Raw genomic sequence first — 15,977 nt, forward strand, 5'->3', positions numbered from 1 at the left:
TTACTTACCAAATTGCAACAAGTAATCTAGCCCTTCATTAATTGCTTTATCTCATACATGAAATGCTATATCTCCCAAATTACCAATTTTAGTTAGCCTGTGAAGCTGAGAAATTTTCTCCATTTCGAAGCTACATCGGCAGCCTAACAGCTAGTACTGCCTGCAGCTCCCATTCCGGCGGAAGAAAATTCAGCTACTTCACAGCTTTTAGCAGCCGATCGAGAGCCAACTTATTGTGCTATTAGTTTTGCTTGGCTACTCCTGAATACCCATGCATGCATGCATGCACATATCAGCATTCTTCAGATACTGATATATCCAAACAAACATCTACTTGCATTGTACTACTAGCTAGCTTAATTAGACCCTCTTGCATCGATCGCCCGGTTGCATGACAGTAGTACGGACCAGGCAGTGCAGCTAGCATGAATGCATGATCTGAGATCTCACCGCTGGAAGCGTATGATGTGGTCCTCGGCCTTGGGGGCGGCTGCGGAGGCAGCCTCGACGACGACGGGGAAATGGTGCGCGCCGAAGGACCGGACATGGTCGTTGAGGGAGCGCTTGTGTTTGAAGTCTGACCCGCAGGCGCAGAACCAGCGCTTGCCGCAGTTCTTCTCGTGCGTGCGCCAGTCGCCCTTGACGGCGAAGGGCTTGGCGCATCGGCGGCAGCGGAAGGGCTTTGCCCCGTGCTTGCGCTTGTAGTGCGTCTGCAGGGTTCGGAAGTCCTTGAGCGGCCGCGCCCGCGGGTGCGCCACGTTGCTCTTGCACCCGGCCGCGCAGCAGTAGCACGGCAGCTTCAGCAGCGCCAGCGTCGCCGACTGCGCCGTGCCCTTCAGGGACTCCGGCCCCTTGCGGTACTCCCGCCCGTGGCCCCACATGTGCATCTGCAATGAGCATCGATCAACGAGATTTTCGTTACATGTTTAATGCTAGTTTATTGATCGAGACAGGACACTTGTTGATTTGCGTTTTCAGTGTGAATGAATCTGAATCATATCCTTGTGGTGTAATGATGGTTTGCATGAAATGTACACTCGAGGAGATTCTGAATGTCTTGCTTTTGTGGCTCCACCCCGCCGAATATGTACATGCAGGGGTTTCAGATATGTTCTTTGCGGAAAGTTAATTCCCTACCTGGACGATGACATAAACTGAAAACATGTGTGATCACGGTCATGTCGTTCATATGGCCTTTTAAAAACTGACACACACGATCGATCGAGGTGCTCCTGTTATTATTACCCAAAGGAAATCACCGCACCCTGCACGTAGATCGAGGATCTCAAACGCGTGAGATCTGTGCGAGTGGCAGATCCATGGCATGCATCGCGATCCTCGCAGCAGTAGCACTGCAGTAGTCTGGTATATAACCTAGCTAGGTGCATCGTGACCTACCGGGGGTCTCTAGATCATTGACCTAATTGTCAGCTAGACGATGTGGTCTTTGCAGGGGCCTGGCCATGAGACCAAAACGAATTTAGTGACAAGAATTAGTACAGATTTGGGCCTGGAAACCAAGGCACAATCAGAGATTCAGATGTATGGTCATCCATGGTGAAGTTTGGCGAGCTTAATTAGTTCTGCAGGTTTCGCTGCTCGTGTAGTACTCCTTGTCTCGTGTCCAAGATCAACGCGACAATTAATAATCAAATCATGCAAAATATACTAGGAGCTAGCTAGGTAATTAAAAGGGCAACTAATCTCTGGTAAAATGACAATTTCCGATCGATCAAGGCGTATATCAATAATCGATCATTGTAAGACCATGGGAACATCATTAACTTACCTGCATGTTATTGTATCTGTTGAATTTCTTGTTACAGACGTGGCAGACAAACTGCACCGGGCCGACGAGGATCTGCGCCGGCGTCGGGATCCAATACCGGCAGCTCATCGCCACGCCGCTCTCCGCCGCGGTCACGCCGACCAACTCCCCCATGCTGATATTGCGATCTGATCCTTCCACCGCCTCACCTTGCTCCTCTTTCTCCTCTCCTTCCACCTTGCAACCGCCATGCGCAGTAGGATTCCACTCCTCCTCGTCCTCTTCTTCTTCCTCTTCGCCCAATTCCATGGTGTAATCAGCACAAGATTCGCCGACCGGCAAGCCGATGTTCAAATCCACGCCGGGCCCCAGTACCGATCCGGATGCACCTGCACTGCTCATGATCTCTTCTTTGAGAGGGGGTTCGCGATGATCACAAGCCCTCCCCTCCTCGAGCATGCGGAGGAGCGGCAAACATGCCATGCCGCTGCTGCTGCCGCCATCTTCTTCGGCTCCTCCTCTGGCTTCCCCAGAAGCACGATTTTGATGCCTGGACGCCGCCGATGACGACGACGACGACGAGAAAGTCGAGGACGACGGCGACGAGGAAGAAGACGACGGCGGCGGCGGCTTGAGCCACTCAATAAAGGGCGAGGCGGCAACAACCTCACCTTCCATGGCGCTGCAGGTCCGCAGCCCCATATAATCGATATATCCCTTGCTAGTTACGTACGCGCGATCTCACTTTGCACAGGGCCGGGGAGTATATAGCTTTCTTGTGGCCGGGGTTTGGTGGCATAGAGAAGACTGAGATGAGAAACGGGAAGGGGGAGAATATGGTAGCCGAACGTCAAGGCTTGCACATGTCACGACCTTGAAGAAAATGAAATGGCTACCAGCTGGGGCCGTCTATATAGAGGGGCTCAATGTTTATAGCTACGCCTTTGTCTCGCTTTTATGTTTGTGCGTGCGTGCGTCTGTGCTGGACCTGGTTCGAAAGTCTCGGGGGCTTTCATACAGTATAATCTTAGGCAGACCGATCAGGCAATTTTAAGCCGGGGTGCATGTGAATATGACAGTAGCGGTCCGGTCCACGCGGCAGGGTGCTGTGAGTCGTGGCTGGCGATCGGCGCTGGGTGGATGGATGTACGAGCTTGATTGGGAAGTCAAGTGCAGTACACTGGGAAGAGAAACAGAGGACGGAATGGCTCGTGTTCTCACGATCGGCGTTGCGACAGTCTATCGACTATCCTTTGTTTTGAATTTATCTAAGACTTCTATACGCACGTGTAGATGTACTACTAGAGAATCATAGAGACGTAGGGGTTTCGCTGTGCACACAGGGGTCGTGGAAGCCAAAGCACGTACGTATTGAAAGAGAACAAAAGATTATAAACCTATGCTGTGCTGGGTACGAATAGCTAACGGTTACTCAAAAGAACCCAACTGACTCCTAAAAACAACAACAGGAACAATAACCCAACTCAAGACGATAGTTTGTCTATCCAAAGGGAAACGAGATTTTGAGCAGCCACGGAGATTAGTGTTTAAGCCGAGCACCTATATACGAAAGGGAATATTCGTCAAAAATTTGGGAGGAACGTCCGTGGTTGTCCCCCCAAAGGTGTAGCCAAAAGGCGAACCTCGTGACAAATATTGTGTTCTTTTATTTGTAAATCGAGATGCGATTTGAGCTCTTAGTTACTCCTACAACATCCTCAACCCGACAAACCTCACCTTTGAAGAATTTTGGTTCATGCCTCCCCCTCTGGACCTTCCGAAGCTGATATATATGTGGCCTTCAGTCCTCCCAGCTGTCATCTGGCACATTTGGAAATCAAGAAATGCTCGCATTTCTTCTTTAATGAGGACATCACTGCCCACATTGCTCTCAAATTCTTGATCCAAGATTTAACTACATCCCAGGCAAACGTCGCAGGCTTCTTTGATCCCTTGTTTCTTTCTTCCCAAACTAGGGCCCTTCTGAACTTCTCCTCTCTGCCCTCCCTCTGTATTCTCGACAAATGGAATATGTTTGCCAACTTTAGTTGCCTTGTTAGTTCATGCCAATTGGACATGTACGTGCGCGGGGCGTTTTCAACGTGCACTTAGTGATTTATGTCTTGGGTAGGAGCAATTTGTAGGATCGAGCCAAAACGCTACTAGGTTCCTTATCCAAAGCATGTGACCTAGGCCTAGCGATAACTTGATAAGTGGCTGCGACCAGGCGACGGTACTGGAGCGTACGTCAGAGAGTGGACTCTCAAGAGCGGTGGAGTGTATGTAGCACCGATGCGGCAACCCAATATGATGGTTCTATCAGGTTGGGTTAATCATGCCACGTTCAAAACGTCGCGCAAGTATGTATCCGACGCGATGTTTGATAATCGGCCAGCTTAGCACAACGAGGGGGGCATCCGCACCAATCTGGATTTGTTATTGTTGCATATAGAAAAATGTTATTGCATTGGCACATTTGAAATGTTGCTACAATTTTTTTTTTTCATGTTTTTTGGATGAACCATAAGACAAAATACTGGGACGATGTTACATGTGTAGAGTTAACAAACGCCTAATTAACGCTCCGCGTGTCCCGTCTAATTCGGGTCCCTTTCGACCAGGCTGATCCCACCCTGGAATCTCCTGCGCCCAACCTCGTGATTGGCAAGATCTGCCGAAATTACGAGGAATGCACTTGAGCAGTTAAGCCGACATAGCTAGAGAGAGCCGGAGAGTGCAGCTTTAACGTACTTCAGTACACCATTGGTGCCATCAGGTAGCTGGACGCCTGGACTCCGTCAAAAAGGATGCGAGCCAGCACGACCAGACCGCACCGCACCGAGGAAAAAATGTTCGTTACAACACCACGTACGTACGCGTACGTGCCACGAAACAGATGAAAAAACTTTATGCGCGCGAGGTACGCGCGTCGTTTCGTTTGCGTGCAAGGATGGTCCGTGTACTCACGGTTCGGTCGCCTTTTGAATCGGTGGCGCCGCAGACACGTAACACGGGCCATCATTAGCCCCTGGACCGACCGTATCGGCGGAGCAGCTTGTCGTGTTGGACTCGGTCGTGCGCGTGGAAGGAAGGAGCGCGCGGGCAGCACGCGCGAGGGGGCGGGGGGCGGCCTTGAGCTGTGCCGCACTGGGCCGTCAAATGGTGGGGCGCATATGTGGTTTTGTCCTAGTCGTGCCTGGCCCATTCTGCCTTGTTGGATCGACAAAGAAGGGACTGACTGGATTTAGATCACCTGACCTTTGTGGGCTGAGTTAGCAGATTTTAGTCGATACAGTACGAAAAGCCTTTAGGCCCAAACTTCACAGGAGTAACAGATTTGCAGTAGGTGGCGTGATGGGCCGGTGGTTCTATCGAGGAGCGACGGCGTCGAGAGTCGAGACTCAGAGGAAACAGAACAAAAGATCCAGTGCATACCAGCTGAACCTCTTTTTTCGCTCAAAAAAAAAGCTGAACCTCTTTTTCTTTCTTTCTTTTTTTGCGGTTGATATTCCAGCTGAACCTCGAACCTCTGTTATGTCAAAACTTGCAAGCTTTCGAGCTTATCTATTGACAATTGATGTCAAATAGACAGAGCGGATGAAAGGTGGAACGTCTAATCAATTAGACGAATTTTATAAAACGTATTGCTATGCTCCAATGATCAGATTTTTATGAAAAGAGTTTAAATCACAGTGGGCGTATAGACCCATCGGATTGACATTTGAACGACATTGTCACTTTTCTCCTTTCTCATAACTACTTCTGAATGTTAAAGCACAGATCACATCCGATGACCGATTGATCTCTTAACTGAAAATCTGACAAATTGGGCATATCAAAACCTTCCGAACCTCTACACACATACCACAAGATACATTGACTTCATTCATAAAACTGACGATGTTGACTTTGCAAGGACTAGAAATAGATCCGGAACACCATTATTTCTACGCCATCATCCCCACCGACAAAACGGCGTAGTCAGGAAACCAAACCTACAAAAAAGAACTTCTTGCTCTCTCCGATTCATAATAAATGCCTTAGATTCGATACAACTTTATATAAGAAACGCTTGTTATGAATCGACAGAATACTGGTTATGTGGGAAGGAAACCGGCTGAAGATCACGACTTCGCTGCTCTCGTTTCCCCTGGCCAGGGTTAGCGTGAACGATTTGGAACCTCCGGTAGTGTGACATTTGTGAGCGCATAGTCTTGCCCCTACGAAGCGTGGATATCGACGCAGCGTGGAGTACAGTACTACTTGCTATTGTCCGAGCGCCTTCACTGTACCGTTGAACCTCGGGCACCTGAGAGGCGGCACCAGCAGCCGACTAGCCGAGGGAAGGGAGATCTCCGTCAAGGCACGTATCCTGCACGTGTCAGCTCTTCCTCGATTCAACCTTCGGTCCTATCCCATTTTCTCTACGACGACACATGCTGACACCCATGCATGACATGTTTTTTGTATGCCGTGCAGATACGATTTTTTGAAACATTGCAGTGCAGATATGTTAACTCTGTGGTCACATGGAGTAAGAACCGGCCACGTCAGCACATTGGTCAATACTTTTCGGTAATCTCTAGCCAACCATCTCCGCACGAAAGTACTGTATGTGCTTTGGACTTTGGTAAGCTTAAAGAATTCCAGGTGATCTAATACACATAAATGATATCATTTTTTTCGAATAAAATGATATTGGTTTTGTTACATATAAGTTGTCTGGTTTTGAATTAGAGTTAAGTTGATTCATTGGATATGATTTATGTTCTAACATTTGAAACGAATGATGAAAATAAAATAAAATGATATATATACTAATCCAACGGTTTTGATTTGTCAAATTAAATTTAAAAATTTTCAAAATATTTCTATCCGTCGACACTAACATGCAAATCAAACTCTTCACCACACAGGTGATCACGTGGGCCTTTACAGCTCGTTTGGCAACTAAGAATTCATTTCATTTGATCAAAATGAAATGAAATCCAATTTTTGATAGGATTTCATTTGGTTGAATTTGAATTTCGGGTTGAAAAATCATGTTTGTCTACCATATGAAATTGAAGCGTGAGGGACAATTTTAGAGAAATGATGACTTTTAAAGAGAAATTGAGCCTAGTTATATTGTGATTACGTGGAATTTAAGATTGAATTCCTGTGGCTAATTCCGTGCCAACCAAACAAATTGTTTTTGAAATTCAAAATGAATTCTATAATTCTATGCCCAAATGATGGGCGCCAAACTGCAGATTCATCACCAATCCCTGCGGAGTACACCAGTATTGATCTGTGGCCTGTGGGCGTGTGATGGCCGTGAGTCTGGCTGGCGAAACTCGTCTGTCTGCAGCTAGCAGTTCTGGAGAAAAAAAGGCAGCAGCGAGAGATGCTATAACGCGGGGAGGGAGGCGGAGGCAGAGCAGAGGTCTTTGCGCTGTGTGGGCACACACACACAACTGACAAAACCCCGGGCGGAAGTAAGCAGCATGCAAGCACAGCTAGCTCTGGCCTCGGAACTCGGAGCCCATGGGAAGGATAGCGATACCTCTGGAAAAGCCAACGTGCCGACGCGCCCGGCGCCAGGAGGCATGCAGCGGCCCGACGGCAACAAAGGCAGCACACCTCGCCCGCCCCCCCGCCGCGCGCGCCTACCAGACAAAACACTAGTAGGAGTAGTAGTATTAACAACGCGCACATGCTTCTCCGGTTAGCGAGGAGGAGGAGTCGGAGGAGGGGAGTAGCGCTGCCTCCCGTTTCGCCACCAGCAGACAACAGCCCCCCACGCCACGACACGCACGCGCGCATACGTCTCGCTTCGTATAAAGCTGCTTCTTCGGCTTCGCGGGGCGCGCACACGCCCGGCCGTGCGCGGCCGGCTGGCGTCCCGGCGGTGTCTCCGCCGCTGGCGCTGGCGCTGGCGCTGGAGCGGGCAGGTACGCGTCAGCCTTTGCCCTCTCGTTTTACATATCATTGCCATGCCATCTCGCGGATTGCCAGATTGTTAGCGTTATGCAGTTGCGTGAGTGCTATTCGATCGATGTTGTTCCGCACTTCCGCTGCCGTTTCGTATGCTCGGATCGGGAGAGGGGGATTGGATTGGGTTGGTAATTTGGTACAATGGTAGTGCTGTTTGTCTGCTTGTACAATCTCGTCGTCTTAAGTTCTTAGTCCGTTCAAATTGCTGGAACAAAAAGGCAATCTTTGCTGTTGCCTGCATGCCCTGTATTATTCCTTAGTTGTTGCCATTGCGCACCCGGTCGCGACGCGTGATAACTAGCCTTGCCAATGCCCGCACGACGTCAATGGCACCATTCACAGACCCGTCAAACTACCGCTTAAGCGAGGCAAAAAAAAATTCCATTCATATGCCCTTGATCCGTCAAACTACCACTTAAGAGAAGTCCATGTCTGTGATCCGTCCACTCTGTTTGGTTTGTTTCTGTAGGGAGCTCGACTCGGTCAGTCCGTCTGATTAGTGTCTATCATCAAGATTCAACACGGGTTGGCCGTGGGTGCCAAAAGAAAATCTAAGCGCAAACTCTTTCTTGGTGTGAAAATCCCGTTAGTTTAAGTATTTTTCTTTTTCATACGGATAAGACTCCAGAGCAATCTTTTTTTTTTTGAGGGGCACTCCATAGTCCAGAGCAATCTATAGATTCAAATGGGCCCGTCCCCATTCGACTTCTCCCGTCAGGTCGTCGCCCCCTGCATGGGTGGGCTCTAACGGGCCTGCAACGTGGCATTAGGACACGGCTAGGGTGTGACATATTCTGGGCCTAGATTCCTTCTTGATGGTCCAGGCCCTAAAAAAGGTAGAATGTATTTCAAGTTTCGATATTGGCCTTCTTGCATTTCACATGACTGTGCTCGTCTTTAAAAGGAAGGACTAGTGACTGCTCGTTCAAAAAAAGGGCATCTTGTTCAACTCTGGAAACAAACGATCCTTTCTCTCTAAAAGAGGAAAGTTCAAACATTTTGTACATCCTCTGATGACTGCTCATTCAGAAACAGACACCTTGTTCAACTCTGGAAACAAGGAAAGCTCAAACAATGTTTGAAAAAGCACAACATTGCCTTCTTTCTTTCTTTCTCAGCAAAGCTTTCTGTCACCTATGTGAATCCACAAGCATTGTGCTGTAAGAATATTTGCAATGTTCGCTCAAAACACAGTGATCTGGGCAGCTCACGGTATACATCCTACTCACATTAGTGTGCGCTATGCTAGGTCGGCAGCGTGAGGTGTCTTGGGGGCCCGCCCACTGTCGGGTACTGAACGAAGTTGCGCACCGGGTCAGCCTGCGACTTCGTCACATATCAGGCTTAGCTCAACCCCCCCCCCCCCCTTGGCGATATCCTATCCTAGTACACGACTCCTCGCGGTGTATATCGTCAACAGTCGATCATATCACATCGATAGTTGGTGCGGTGCACGTCAGCCCCCACCGCTATCGCACGGTACGCCGATTTGAATTAAGAATTAATATAAGCACATGGCAGAATCCAAAGAATAATCGGTGCACAATATTTTGTGAAGTGCATGCCATTTTTTGCTCCGATGCATCGGTGCGGTCACAGACACGGCCGGGATCTTATCTGTTTGGAGTTCTTAAATTTCTAAACTCTGGTTCCGTGTGCATAGTTCGTAAGGAGATGTCCTTGCTCCGACACGTGGTCGTCGGCCTGCACTTCGTGAATGCGTATGATCCTGCCCTCAGCAACCACAACACTGCCATTTCAATGCTCAGACAGTAGGGATGGTGCTGCCCGGCGCACTGTCATCTTGCTCGGCTCGACTCGGCTGAACCGAAACTTCTTCCTTGAAGCCAAAAAAATGATGCATTCTCCTTTCATTGAAACTTTTTTCTTCAGACGGCTGCAACTTCCTTGAATCTATCTTGGAAGTTGTGTTTGCCCTTTCTGCCTTCACCGACAATTGCAAGTACGTTCGATGACAGAACCGCATGAATTCGATTATAAACCCGGGGTGGTGATGAAGGATTTGAGATGTTTTGATAGTTGGACCGAGCTTTAGATGATAATTTGAGAGTTGGGTCAAAAGTGAACTTGATGAAAGGTCGAATGACCTAAAATAGGTGAACATTTCTTCTCAATTATTTAGAGTTGATCGGCCAAAGGCCTAGTTCAGAAAACAAGGCAGAGCGGCTCCTTAAACATCCACGGGTGGGTGAACCGGTGCACCGCAAAAATACATCTTATGAACCAAGTGACCACTTACACTAGGCTGACTTTGAATAGCAAAGTAGTAAGAAGCAAAATTCTTTGTCTCAATCACCGCCATTCCTTCACTTTACCTCCATAAGAAAATTTAAATAACTTCAGTTGCATGATACAAGCTTCAAGATCTTTTATCTTCTGCATCTCACATGTTTCACAGGATACTGTAAATGTAAAATAATATATTCTAAGTCAGAATCTTCAAACAAAATTATTCCAAAGTAATTCAAAAGATGGTTCGATCTTGAAGGTTCAACGTTAATATTTTGTTTATCAGTTGGCAAAGAAAATCCAAAGAATGACCGAAAAAGTTCTATTTTCCACGGAAAGGAAATCAAGAAACTAAGCAACAAATTTAGCAAATAAGCAAATAAAAAACAGCAATAAAATAAAATAGAAAATAAGAGCGTGAATTTTCTTGCCTGAAAACAATCCTGCATTTTCCAGAGTAGAAAGACAATCCTACATTAAGTTCAAATGAAATACAAGTCCATAAGAGGGTGTAATAAAAGTTAACAGGTAGTAGTTAAATCCTCCCAATAATTCTACAAAACCTTGTAAATTAGAAATGCACAATGCTTATCCGACCCAATGTATCTCTAGCATTGATGCTTCATAGAAAGGGATAGCGCATTCGAAGCACATAGATTATCATGTTGCAGTTAAATTCTTGTGCAAGTTCGGTGTGTTCTACCAATGGTATTGATGTTTGGCCAACAGAGTAATGCTTACCCGTTGGAAAGGTAAAACCTGAATAAACAACATTTCAATATCTCAAGAATTCAGCTCGTGCGTTACAAGATCACGATGCATATCCAATCCAATCCAATCTATCTTCACGTGACACATTCGAGATGTAAAGATCATCAGATTGCAATTTAATTATCCCATTAATTTAGTGCATTAAAAATTGATAATTAGTATCGATATCTGCTCTGCATATCTCCGTCATTAATGTTTGCCTCCGGAGCACCGCACCGCTACGGGGCATAAAAGTCGCGCAAGCAACAATTCAACTTTCCCGGAAATCTACTTATACGTTACTGAGTGTGCGATGCATATCCAATCTCTATCTTTAGCATTGATCGATGTGTCATAAAGAGATATATATGACACATCAAAACGCAAACATTATCAAGATGCTTGCGTGCGTTATAGTGGCATGGTGCATATTGTTCAGCTATTCTATCAGAAGAGTGCTTTTATATGAATCAGGGGTATAAACATCAAAGAGGATACAAGCTATATCAATTATGTGCAATATGAATATATATCATATTGCACAACCAAATTATTCTTACTTGTGCGAATGAGAAGTCCAAAAGCACTAAAATGCCTTTATAGCACAATATGTTCAGTATGTGCTACAATAACCTCTTCATAAAATTTGTATTGCCCATACTCATACCAAATGGACCAAAAGAATGCAGTATGCAAAATGACCGTCCACCGAAAAAAGAAAATAAGATATCTTAGGTAGAAAGATCAAGCAACTTGGCTAGAAAATAAGGCGCAAAGCGAACCTCCAAATTTTGCAACGTCTATGTGCCGTCCATCTACCTGTAACAGGCCAGTCGAGCTCATCAATGGCGCACCTTCCTAATCAATCGCTTGCGAGTTGCGACAAACACCGCCCGCCCAAGTTTTAATTGTGCTGATGCAGCAATGTTAAGAATAGTTTTAACTCGTTTTGAATTCTTGCTTATCTTCTTGCATATGGCCGGCTATATAAAGGGGTGCCGTGGGGAGAGCAGAAGGGCACAAAACACACCAGAAACAAGAGTAGTACTAGTACAGTGTGCAAACCGAGAGTGAGATCATCACATTTGTGAGGACGATCGATGGCGTCGGAGATGAGCAAGAACCTGATGGCCTCCGACGACCAGGAGGTCACCTCGCAGCAGCGTGACCAGCTGAGCGGTGGCGCTGCTGCTGCTGCTGAAGGCCAAGGTGAGCAGCAGGTTGTGGCTCCGCTGGAGCGGCAGCCGTCGTCGATCCTGGAGCGGACCCTGGAGGAACTCTCGTACTCTCTGTACGATGGGCGCGGTCTCGGGTCCATCAACATGGACGAGTTCGTGGCCAACATATGGAACACTGAGGAGTTCCAGGCGGCGACTGGCGGCTTGATGGCGGACATGGAGAATCAGGCCGCTGTGGTGGGTGCTGCTGGTGGAAGCGGAGGAGCCGGCGCCGGAGGAAGCGGCACTCTGTGCAGGCAGGGGTCCTTCTCCCTGCCTCCACCACTGTCCAGGAAGACGGTGGATGAGGTCTGGGCTGAGATCAACGACGAGGGGCCGCTGGCTCACGCCCAAGTCCCAGCCTTCCTGCCGCAAGCCCCGCCGCAGCCCCTGGCTGTGCAGCCACCGATGGGGAACGGTGGTGGGGTCGCGGCCAATGGACGCCAGGTGACGCTGGGCTCCATGACGCTGGAGGATTTCCTGGTCAAGGCCGGCGTGGTCCGGGGGGGCATCGCCGGCCAGGGCCAGCCACCTATGCCGGCTGGCCAGCTGGCCCATGGGCCGATGAGCGGCATGCAGCAGGGCCAGGTGCAGCCTGTTGGGCCGATGATGTACCCGATGGCGCCGGCCAACGCTATGTACCAGATGATGGGTGATGGCATGGGGTTCCAGGCCAACGGGTACGCCGACATGGCCATCCTGCCGCCGCCGCCGCCTCCGTCTCAGGGCGGAGTCTGCATCCTGAGCCCCGGGTCCTCGGACGGGATCAGCGCCATGACAAACTGTTTCGGCAGTGGATCCCAGGCCATGATGATGATGGACAACGGAGCGCGCAAGCGCTCCGCCCCGGAGGACAGGTCCGGTGGGATGAGCATGGAGCGCCGCCACCGCCGAATGATCAAGAACCGCGAGTCGGCTGCCCGATCTCGTGCCAGGAGGCAGGTAAAAATTCCATCTCCATCTTGTTGTCGATTGTGTTTGGGTTTGATGCAATGCCGTTTAATTTCGGCCGTCGTGACAGCTTGGTGAGATAATTAATCTGATTAATTTCGCAGGCTTATACCGTGGAGCTGGAAGCTGAACTGGACAAACTCAAGGAGGAGAACGCTCGTCTCAAAGCTCAGGAGGTAACTGACTAGCGAAAAAGGAGGGAAAACTCAGTTTTCTTTTCTTTTACCTTCCATTTGTAAACTGTTCCTACGTTTTTCTCACGTACCATTTGTAAACTGTTTCTGTGTTTTGTTACAGGGATCGATTCTGATGGCCAAGCAACAGAAGGTATTGTCAATCGCTTGCTGCATTCTCAGGTTTTAAAAGTCGGTGCATCTGCTCATTGAAATATTTGTGTTTTTCCAGATGGAGAACGAGATGATGGAGAAGTCCAAGGAGAACGCAAGCGCCAAGAAGGGCGGCCTGCGCCGCTCCAGCAGCTGCACCTGGTGAAGTAGAGACAACGGCGACACCCCCGGACTGAAAAGCTTCAGGAACCATATCAACAGGGGGAGGAGGATTCCCGATCAAAAAAAAAAAGAGGAAAAGAGGGGGAGGAGGATTTGCATTCTGCATTTTATTTTGCTTGTTTACAGACATGGTATTGGTAATGTTGTTGGTAGTGTTGGTGCTAGTATTTACCTGTAAAATCCGCGGGGCCCATATGTCGCTGTTTATCTGGGTGAGCGGATGAATTTCTGTTCGTGTGTTTACTGTCTCCAGGTGATGGGTTTGTAGAAAGTTACAGAACAATAGGAGAACAGCGATGCTTAAATATGTGTTTGTGGGTATTAATAAAAAAAATGTCTATTTATGTGCTTAGTTAAAATAAGTTTTTAGTGCAGTGCGTCCAGACATTTCTTCCTGTTGATTTCTGTAAAACAATGTTTTGAGCATTTGAGACGTCTCTAGAATACAATTTTGACCATTATTTTTATTTCTAAAATTTAAAAAAAATCGGTTAAAATACTTTTTGAAACAAAACATATGAAATTGTTATATCCAATCTAAACATTTATAGAAGAAAACCGTAATTGTTGTAGGACCAGAGAGTGTGAGAATGTTTTTGTTTTTGTTTTTGCATAGTGACTTAGATTCAGACTTGCGGTGGTTATTTTTTCCGATACAATTTGGGATTTTATTTTTCTATAATTGCTAATTAGGTGGTCCCAGCCGAGGTCATTGCGGGACGCTTCCCTCGTGGTCCGTCGCTAGCAAGGTGTGTGGGTGGGGGTGGGAGGGGAGCGGGGGCGGTGCGTGTCCGTTGCGAGTGAGGTATGTGGGAGGGTCGGTGCGCGTCCGTTGCTAGTGAGACGTGCGGAGAGGTCTCTAGAGTACAATTTTGTCCGTTTATTATTATTACTACTAGTATTAAATCTATACGTTTACAAAAGAAACCAAGTTTGACTCTATCATTGTCTAATACCACGGATTTTGTAGGATTAGAGAGCGTTAGAGAGAACTCCCAAGCAGGCACGACGTTTGCAGGTTGTGTCATAAGGGGCTGCAGCGGATGGCATGGCGACTCATCAAACGGTGTGTGTCGCAGATGAAACCAAAACTATGGCTTTGCCTCGTCGGATGTCAGCTGGCGAAAGAGTAGGTTAGTATGCTGCTGGTTGTGCAATTTGACTGCTCAAGCATGATTTGAGGTTTGAAGGATGAATCAGGGGATCGGTATTCGGTAGCTCAATGGCCATCTTTTGAAGGACCTTCGATCACTTTTGTTGCACGATACTGGTGTTGAGTTGTCAGTCGTGAACGCGGAGTGCAACGGTGCAGCGCATGAGCTTGCGCAATTAGCTGAAAGGGGTGTACCGGCAAATGTTTTGTGCATTTTTTGCCTCTAGGTTTGTCGAAGCTCTTGGGTGAAGACAGCAACAGTTTATCCTTCTTACATTATGACTACCGCGGGATTTATTTGTTCCCTCACAATTTAGGATCTTCCCCCTTCTAGAATTGGTAATTTGATGGTCTCAGCAGAGGTCACCGCAGGAGGCTTCCCTCATGGTTGGTCACAAGTGAGGGTTTGTGTGGGGTTGATCCACGTCAATTGCTAGTGAGGTGTGTGTGTGGGGTCGGCGTAAGAGGGAACGTGTTGAGTGTTTTTTACAAGAGTTCGTTTAGAAATAAAATAAAATCGATGTATAATTCTTTAGCTGGAAATTCAAATGGTGGTCTATTTTCAGTTTTAACCATTGCATCTCATGTGACAAGATCACCAAACAATCCCAGTTGATATGTTTTTGTAAGAAGTTAATGTTTTTTTCCTAGTAAATCGGTTTTATGAGCCGAAATGGTAGGTCACTTTGTTTCATATTTTCCGTTCAAAACTCAAAAAGGAAACATGCCACGTCTTTTTTTAGCATTCCCTTTTATCTAAGTGACGAAACGGATCCGAGGCCCAAGTTTGACGTTTGGTGGTAGTTTTCACTTTTCAGGTTCCAGCGTGAACCGTCGTGGTGAGAAATTCGCAAACCCCAAAACCGGCTCCAACTTCCTCCCCATCGTCCGTTGCGATGGCCAACCCCAATCACACACGCAGGGATAGGGATCGGAGAGAAACGCTAGCTTGCAGGGATCAAAGAGAAACGCTAGCTCCGACCCGTTACCTGCCATTTCTCTGTCTCGCGCGGGTATACTATCCATAAGGTTTAAGATTAACTTATAGGCCGTCGTTGAATCGATGGGGTCGACTGTAGATTCTCGGATGTCCAAGCCTCAGAAACAATGACATTTCTAACCGAGACGTAGGGAAATCGCACAAAACATTGTACTGTTTTAGGCACGCGATACCTGCCCGCATGCTTGCTGTAGGTGTGCTAAAGTGTTAATGCAAAAGGGTCTCGATTGTTGCTCCTCCGATTCATAATAAGTGTCGCTGATTTAGTACAGCCTATAAATAAGACACATAATAAGTGTCACTGATTTAGCAAAGTTGTACTACTAAATTAACGTATTAAATTAACGACACTTATCATGGATTGTAGGGAATAGTACACTGCTTTTTTATATTTCTAAAGGCT

General features: G+C 47.4%; 2 protein-coding genes across 2 annotated transcripts; one reads left to right on the top strand and one right to left on the bottom strand.

The window, feature by feature from the left end:
* Nucleotides 1–2,677, bottom strand: LOC100839283 (protein TRANSPARENT TESTA 1). The gene is made up of 2 exons (XM_003564612.4): nt 1,790–2,677; nt 1–887 (listed from the first exon to the last, which is right to left on the bottom strand). Exons 1-2 carry the CDS (start codon nt 2,468–2,470, stop codon nt 447–449), a joined length of 1,122 nt encoding a protein of 373 aa, XP_003564660.1. The 5' UTR covers nt 2,471–2,677; the 3' UTR covers nt 1–446.
* A 7,774-nt stretch (nt 2,678–10,451) lies between these two features.
* LOC100831426 (ABSCISIC ACID-INSENSITIVE 5-like protein 1) lies at nt 10,452–13,780 on the top strand. Its single transcript, XM_003567236.4, has 4 exons — nt 10,452–12,903; nt 13,017–13,088; nt 13,210–13,239; nt 13,318–13,780. Exons 1-4 carry the CDS (start codon nt 11,845–11,847, stop codon nt 13,402–13,404), a joined length of 1,248 nt encoding a protein of 415 aa, XP_003567284.1. The 5' UTR covers nt 10,452–11,844; the 3' UTR covers nt 13,405–13,780.
* The last annotated feature ends 2,197 nt before the right edge of the window (nt 13,781–15,977 follow it).

The sequence above is a fragment of the Brachypodium distachyon genome, chromosome 2 (assembly GCF_000005505.3).
Source record: "Brachypodium distachyon strain Bd21 chromosome 2, Brachypodium_distachyon_v3.0, whole genome shotgun sequence".
In the NCBI taxonomy this organism is placed as follows: Eukaryota; Viridiplantae; Streptophyta; class Magnoliopsida; order Poales; family Poaceae; genus Brachypodium; species Brachypodium distachyon.

Bases quoted from the DNA above. Each gene is read 5' to 3' on its own strand.
- LOC100839283 (XM_003564612.4), bottom strand. From the start codon at position 2,470: ATGGGGCTGCGGACCTGCAGCGCCATGGAAGGTGAGGTTGTTGCCGCC. The intron at 888-1,789 runs GTAAGTTAATGA...TGCTCATTGCAG, and splicing joins ACAGATACAATAACATGCAG to ATGCACATGTGGGGCCACGG.
- LOC100831426 (XM_003567236.4), top strand. From the start codon at position 11,845: ATGGCGTCGGAGATGAGCAAGAACCTGATGGCCTCCGACGACCAGGAG. The intron at 13,089-13,209 runs GTAACTGACTAG...GTTTTGTTACAG, and splicing joins CTCGTCTCAAAGCTCAGGAG to GGATCGATTCTGATGGCCAA. The intron at 13,240-13,317 runs GTATTGTCAATC...GTGTTTTTCCAG, and splicing joins TGATGGCCAAGCAACAGAAG to ATGGAGAACGAGATGATGGA.